General features: G+C 43.7%; 1 protein-coding gene across 6 annotated transcripts in view; it reads right to left on the bottom strand.

Annotated features, from left to right (window-relative positions):
• The window catches only part of ZNF567 (zinc finger protein 567), a 59048-nt gene extending 54128 nt beyond the window's left edge, over positions 1-4920 (bottom strand). The window contains exons 1-2 of one of the 6 annotated variants that reach the window (XM_084905196.1): positions 4535-4920; positions 834-906 (exon numbers count right to left, since the gene is read on the bottom strand). In XM_084905196.1, coding sequence (XP_084761322.1) covers positions 834-842 — 9 coding nt within the window. In that variant the 5' untranslated portion in view covers positions 843-906; positions 4535-4920. Of the gene's footprint in view, positions 1-833; positions 907-2512; positions 3059-4534 lie in introns of those variants that run through there. The other 5 variants (XM_084905199.1, XM_084905198.1, XM_084905197.1 and 2 more) reach the window with 5 other exon arrangements.
• Between the last annotated feature and the right edge of the window lie 3257 nt (positions 4921-8177).

The raw sequence follows: 8177 nt of genomic DNA on the forward strand, positions 1-8177 counted from the left end.
TCCTGTCATTTAATAATCACAATCAATTCCATATCCATCTTGACTGTCTTATCTAAGCAAGACAGGTTGTGCAGTAATATATTCTCATTTATTTATTTACTGAAGGCCCAGTGCATAAAATTCATGTATGGGTGCAGTCCCTAGGCCTGGATGGCAATCGAAGCGGGAGTGTCTGGCATGGAAGGGCAGGTCCCAGTTGACCTCTGAGCCCTCAGGCCTCCATGTGCCCCCCTCTGTCTGAGTATAATATACCCAAGTATATTTTGTCCATTGCTTTTTAGAGAGAATGGAAGGGTGGGAGGAAAAGAGGAAGAGAGGAAGGGAGATAGGGAGAGGGAGCGGGAGAGGGAGAGAGAAACATCAATGTGAGATATACAGATTGGCTGCCTTCTGCATGCTCTCTAGCCCAGGTGCTCTCTGACCTGGGCCTGGATAGAACCTACAACCCAGATATGTGTCCTTGACCAGGAATCAAACACATGACCCTTTGGCATGTGGGCAATACTCTATCCATTTAGCAACCCCTGCAAGGGTTATTCTCATTTAATTTGAGGAATTGCATTTTAATCCCAGCAATGCTTCTGGGTGAAGACTGAGAAAGATGTTGAATGATATACCCTCTTAATGTATAATCACTGGTTAAAATTAGAAGAAGCACTTGTAGAAGATAAATGTTTATCTGGCCAATATGGAAAGAAATGAGAAACACTTCTCTTAAGGGAGAAACAGGCAGAAGGATTTAAAACAAAACAAACAAAAAATCCCACAAAGGCTCAAATATCCTTCAAACACAAAACAAAAAAAACTACTTCAGAGAGAAACCATCATCTCACCTGAGCCATGGTTTTCAGATTTGCAAGAGAAACCTGTCTTCCTTTGGGATCCTCTTTGGAAAAGGGGTGGTTCCTAAGAAGGCAAAGCCAAGATGAAAAGATGCCATATTTCACCACATACATACTTACAGCTAAATTAAAATTGCCTCCATTTCCCTTGTTTGGCCCTTGTCAACTGAGAACATCCCACATAAACAGTATGGGGGCGGAGAGATGAGCTAGACAACTCTTATTTTACCCCCAAAGTCAGAGATACAGGCTATTGGGGCAATAGGCTAAATTTTGGGAAAGCTCCCCTCCCCTCCAGCACCTTCTTTTCTTGCCTAAGTAGCCTACTGTATATTAACTACTTCCAAGCTGCTCTCCATTAAGGCTCTACCATTTACTGTCACCAGCAATATATGAGAATATGTTACTCCTGATAAATACTGCTGATACAAACTTCTTAATGCTTGCCTATCTAACAGATATAAATTGTGCTTCTAGTTTTTATTTTTCTTACTATGAGAGAAGGTTAAAATTCTTTTCATAAGTTTAAAACCATCTTTAGTTTCTTCTTTCTTAAAATTCTTTCACTTTTCTATTAGGTCATTTTTATTTTCTAGATTGATATTAGATCTCTTTTAAAAGATGGAAATTAATCCTGCAATTAAAGTAATTTTTTATACTTTCTCACTCGACTTTGTGTTTTCCCCACACAAAAATAACTTAAAAAAAAAAAAAAGACTATGGACCATCTGGTTATATAATAACCTGTATTTCCTCCACTCACTGAAAACTGCTATCTTTATCATATACTTTATTGCTTTTATGTATGTGACTAGATCTGGAGTTTATATTTAGTTCCACTGATGTGTTCATAATTGCCAAGATCACTTTGCAGTTATTACAATTTTAAAACACATTTAAATACTTCCCTCTTCATTATTTTTCTCTTTTAGAATTTCTGGCTTGTTTAGAAAGTTCAAAATTTTACTGAAATTTTAATGGAGCTGCATGAAATGTTTGGGAGTTTGGACATTTTATCATATGTGTCTTCCTGTGCTTTTACTTGTCTTATTTTTAAGTCTCTTAGGAATATTTTTTAAAAATTTGAACACCTCATGCAATCCTTTATATCTCATATTTTTGATAGCCACTTGTCACTTTCATGTTTTCAGATATATCTATATCTATTATATGTCTATGCAGCTACACGCGCGTGCGCGCGCGCACACACACACACACACACACACACACACACACATCTATGCCTTGCTAATGTTTCTTCCCCACAGTAAGCCTCCGAGTTTTCTAATTGTTGTCAGTGTTAATTTTTAACAGGATGGTAACTCAGAAATCTTCTTCCTCAGTTTCAGCGGATGCCCCCAAGATGGTGAGTGAAACAAGTATCCCTCATTCTAAAATACTGTCTTGTAAAGCAGCTGACTATAGTTTTTCTACCATTAATTTAACCCGACTTCAACTGGCTGGAAAAGCTGGGATAAGGGAGTAAATTATTTTTAGAACAGTTTTCCAGGGGTAAGAAAAGTGGGTGTTTCTCCCTTCCTGATAACATACAAAGGGGCCTCTCACATCCTGATGCTACTGGGAACCAAAGTGATGAGAAAATGTGCAGGGAACTTGTTCATGTTTCCAGGATTTAGGAGGGCAAAGTGACTTACGTAGCTAATTCTCACCTGAGCTCTAGGTAAGGAACCCATGCATGAGCCTGCCTGTGTTGGTTTGGATCCTCGTATCCAAGAGGACTGACTGGAGAGACAAGCCCCACCAGAGCAGATGGGCCACTGCATATCCAGAGGAGAGTAATGGGGAGGCAGCTGAAGAAGTGGCTGTGCACATGAGAATAAAAGTATATCTGGAAGTTCCCAGCAGTGGGTTCTCCCAGAAGGTAAGAGATGACTTACACTAAATTACCGTATTTTCCAGCGTATAAGACGACCCCCTAATTTTACAGTTAAAACATAGGTTTAGGCCTATATTCGCTGTATAAGACTACCCCCCACTTCCGAGGCAACACCAGTTCTTTTTTTTAATAGACTGCCTCTCTGACTCTGGCCAATCTGAGCAGGCTTTTTACTAGAACACAGTGTCATCTTATACACCGGAAAATACAGTATAGCATAACAGGTACCAGCTTCTTCCTGTCCCTACTTCTGACTTCGCTTCCCTTTTCCAGCTTCCAATCCATTCTAACTGGAGACTAACCACCTAGAAGGAGTAAAGAGGAGACAAAATAGAGGTTGAGGAATTAGAGAAGATTGCAGGTTTCCAGCAGGAGGGACAGTTTTCTGCTTTTAAAACAAGTTTTGAAGTATTAATTTCTGCAATGAATGTTTTACTTAGCTAAATGACTATTGTAAGATGGGACTGATGCTTAAACAGATTTTTTATTGTCTTCAGAATGACTGAAGAAATTATTAAATCTTCCCAGGAATTCATCCAGCAGCAGCAACAGCAGGAAGGGGAAAAAAAAAACAAAAAACACCCAAATGGAAATTCTGAGAGTGTCAGTTCTGGGTCTACTCATCTATCTACATATATAAAAGTCTAAGCCACCAAGCTACATCTCCATCGGTAGCTATGGCGCACACTGACCACTAGGGGGTAGAGGCTGGGAAGGGTAAGTTAGCTTGCTGCTGGGGTCCTGAGGATTGGGACTCAGCCAGACACTCCCTGGTCCTTACTCCCCAGATGATGAGGAGGGGTGGTGGAATTCGGGATTGTGAGAGGGTGCAGGCCAGGCCCAGGGACCCCACTGGTGCACTAATTGGTGTAACCAGCCTCTGGTTTCAACATATTAGTCATCAGTCAATACAGGGTTTCCCAATATACTATCCTGCCATCTGAAAATTATTTTAATTTTATCTCATCTCTCCATTTAAAAAATCTCTATTTTTTTTCACTTGTTTAAATTCCAGAGTCAAAGTCTACAGGCATATAAAATAACCAATATTCGGATAATCTAAACAATACATATTTAACTATAATCATGCACCCAATTCTCAAGCGTTCCATCTAGTTACACTATAAGCCACATTCATATTAGCCGCGATCTGTGCACACAAAATACTTCAAAAAGTAGACATACTTACAGTTATAGCACTCACTACAATATCACAGACACGTCATGCATAATCTCAGGGTTATTCACAAAGTAGCAAAATCTCACAAGCCCTTTACTGTCGTCTCTCCAAAATCGCATACAGTCTTAAAACACAAATCGACTCGCACCTATTTTAAAAATTAGAGAACCTCTCACTTTCGCAACCAATCGGTGTCACAACGTCACCGAAGTAACACTTGCCCAAATACACACACGGACGGGAACAAAAAACTACACAAACGGAACCCCCGCGTGTGCCGGGCCGCGCGCTCTCTGGGGTTTCCTCAGACCCGGGTGAGGCGTGGGGGGTGACGGACAAACACGGTTCCCGCCCACGCTGAGCTCAGACCCGCCTGGGCTTCCAGTTCCCTCTTCGGCCCTCTCCCGCCTGGACCGCGGCCGGGCGGGCTCCCGGTTCCCTCCTCGGCGTTCCTGGCCTGGGCTCCCGGTTCCTTCCTCTGCCTAGATTCTCGCTTCCACTCTCGCTCTCTCAAGGGCCAGGACTCGCGCTTTCCTTCCCGGCTTTCTTAACCTAGGTTCCCTTTTCCTTTCCCGCTTTCCCCAGCCCAGGTTCCCACCCCCCTCCTGGCGTTACCGTGCCAGCCACCACCCGCCGCCTCCGGCCCGCGGGCGCCGCCGTCACCTCCGACCGCCAGTCTGCGCCTGCGCACTCTGCCCCCTAGCGCCCTGCGGAGCGGCGCGCTCCCGCCTCAGCGCGCCTCCTGCCCCGTGGGGCCTTTACAGCTTTGAACTACATTTCCCACCGGCCCCGCAGGATGCTTTGGAAAAGAACTTTGATCTCGGTTCAATACTGGTGTCCCTCCAGGAGTCCTCAAATCCCTCCTTCTCCTAGTGGTAACCTAGGAATCTGACCCTCCAGACGCTCACGGTGTGCGCGCGCAGTACGAGGGTCGGGAAGGGTGCGGGATTGGTTTGTGTCTTTGTGTCTGTCTCCCCCTTCTCTCCCCCCCCGCCCCCCAAAAAGCGGGACTTTTGGGATGGCCGTAGTTGGCTGTCATGTGGAGTATGTGGCAAGGTGGGGTTTGAGACCATTTATCATAAGACAGGGCTGCCCTTACTTCGTGTCCTGCGAGAGGCTTTTGACCTTGATCCGTTCATTTCGCTTCTGTCACCGGAATGGAGCTTCATTCCTGCACTTCTGGCTTTAACAGTTGGGACTGAGAAGTTCTGCTGAAGATCTCTCTGTGGAGGAAATGAGCCACATGCTAGCCTAGGGGTGTCGAACTCAATCAGAGAAGGGGCCAAAATCTAAAATCCAGCCTAAATCGCGGGCCGAATGGTTTACTGAACAGTCATAAACTGACAATGTCATAAACTGACAGCGGAGTGCAGTGATGACAGCGCGGTGCGGGCCACATTGCAAGGCCTGGCGGGCTGGATTTGTCCCGCGGGCCTTGTGTTTGACACATGTGTGCTAGCCTGACAAGCTCAGGGGAGGCCTGGGTGGCAGTCTTGCAAACTCAGAGACCTAAAATAACCACAAAAGATTGTCTGTAAATTAAATATTTAACTACAAACAGGTTATAATGGATAGTCATGTTCTAGGCTGATATTTTCCCTGACAAAGATCAACTTAGATCTTTCCTGAGCCCATTTGCCTTTTCGCCTCTAAGATAACATATCTGTGAGATGTCTGCTTAACTTGTAACTTCCCTTTTTCTGGAGCCTTTTTGGCACAACCAGATGTGGTGGGTGCCAGGACAGATCCCCCAAATTTCTTCATTATCATGTTGATTGTTCCTGTAGCCACCTAAGTATGTATCCATCATTTTACTTTTTATCCAATCCCAGGGGTTTCCCACCGTTTGCTTTCTCCCGCCTCCTTAATCCATCACCAATGAATTTCATGTAACCCACCTATGTCCCTCCTTTGATGGCAATGTATAAATAGAAATGTAACCCGCCATTCTTCAGAGCATTATCTGAGTTCACTGAGGTTCTGCTTCCTGGCATATGTCGACAGTTTGGCTCAAATAAACTCACAAAATCCTTTACAGGTTTCAATGTGTGTCGTGTCCCCCCCCCCCCCCCCCCGTTAACATCTCTGAGAGTATATCTGCCCCTGAAAATGTGGAGGGAGGGTGTGTGTGTGTGTGTGTGTGTGTGTGTGTGTGTGTGTGAGAGAGAGAGAGAGAGAGAGAGAGAGAGAGAGAGAGAGAGAGAGAGAGAGAGAGGGACAAGAGAGAGAGAGAATGGAGTGTCCCTACCAGGGGCCAATTTTAGCTTCTGTCCTTCGTTAGGATCTGCACTTCCGGGTTTCCTGCTGCTTCCTTTTCTCCCACTTCTCCCAGAATAATGAGGTAATCAATGTCTCTTTGTTTGCATCCACAAACTTTTGCGGTGGTTACACAGCAATAGGTAACTGAAATAGGTGTTTAACTCTGTAGTCTTTTTTAAATCACCTTATATTGATATAATTATATTGGTCAACCTGTTTTGTAAAGTGACTTTTTTGCAGATATTGTATTTTTAAAATATTCTATATCCTTCATTATTTTCTACAACTTTGCATTTGCATATTACAAAGTTATTTTATAATTTATTTAACCAATAACTTTCGTGGGCAACTCTTCCTCTTTGTTGTTCAGCTCCAATGTCTTCACCAAACTTTACATTTTCTTCCAGGACGTTACTGGGTGTGTGTGTGTGTGTGTGTGTGCGTGTGTGATGGGTTCCTGTCATTATAGGGGTCTGTAGACTTCAGAGTGTGGCATTGACTTCTGCTGAGTGGAATATTAGATGACTTACCCACTCAAAGGAATTTGTTCAATGTCGTGTGATATAGGACCTATGCACATTTTTTTAACTGATCAATTGGGTCTCCCTGATTACAATAACTTTTTCCTTTTCCAACTCAAAATCTGCATTCTGGAGGCATCTTACTTTCTTTACTGGACTCATTGGAGAATGCAACTCTTTAGAATGCTTAGGTAACTTTCTGAAGGATTGGTTTAAAATTCCCAGAGGTGGAAATGAGCATCTCTACTGTGTTATTTCTAAACTAGAAGCCTGGTGCACGAAATTTGTGCATGGGTACGGTCCCTAGGCCTGGCCTGCCATCAGGATCATCTTCCCTGGCTGCTGGTAACTGGCCCCACCACCCACAGCCACCCACCTCTAGTTCCCCATTTGCTTTTGGGCAATCGGAGCCTGCTGGCTGAGGGGAGGAACCAAGAGGTTGGCTGTTCCCACCCACTCACTGGTCCCACACAAAGAGGGTGACCCACAATAGGAGCCTTGGCCTGCCACTGAACATGGCCCCTGCCACCCACCTCTGGTTCCCCATTCGGACGATGAGAGCCTGCCAGCCAGGGAAAGGAACTGAGAGATAGTCAGTGTGCCTCATAGTGACTGGTAAGTGGTCGTTCTGGTTATTGTGCCATTAGGGTAAATTTGCATATTACCCTTTTATTATATAGGATGTCACCATCCCAATCCTTCATATTACTTTTTCAACTTTCTTTCCTGCCTGCGACCAAGGGAATGGTCTGAATTTCTGCATATCCACATCAGTCCTAAGTCCCACCTATAAGAGTCATCCATATTGCTGTACTTAGCAGAAGTTTATAGTTTGACATCGTTATATAGTATATCTTTGTCTGAATATACTATATCCATTCTCCTGTTGATGGGATATTTGGGTGTTTTCAGTTTTTGGCCAATGTGAGGAAAGCTGCTATGAGCATTCTTGTACCAGTCTTTTGGTATACATATGAAATCAGAATTTCTTGGTGGAGAGTACACATATATTTATCTTTAATAGATACTATTAGTATTTGAAGGTAATTGTTCCATTTTATATTCCGACCTACAATGTGGGACATACAGGGATAGATACTCCAGGAATTCCAATATATGAGAATTCCAGTTGTTCCACATAATTGGCATTATTATTATCAGTCTTTTGAATTTTTAAAAAATATATTGTATTGATTTTTTACAGAGAGGAAAGGAGAGGGATAGAGAGCCAGAAACATCGATGAGAGAAAAACATCGATCAGCTGCCTCTTCCACACCCCCTACTGGGGATGTGCCTGCAACCAAGGTACATGCCCTTGACAGGAAGCGATCCTGGGACCTATCAGTCCGCAGGCTGAAGCTCTATCCACTGAGCCAAACCGGTTTCGGCATTGAATAATTATTTTAGCCACAGAGCTGGAATGAACAAAATGGAAATAAGTGACATTTCACATGTAACCCAGCAAGTGCAGTCTTGG

The sequence above is a fragment of the Pipistrellus hanaki genome (genome assembly GCF_964339955.1).
Source record: "Pipistrellus hanaki genome assembly, chromosome: 15".
Taxonomy (NCBI): domain Eukaryota; kingdom Metazoa; phylum Chordata; class Mammalia; order Chiroptera; family Vespertilionidae; genus Pipistrellus; species Pipistrellus hanaki.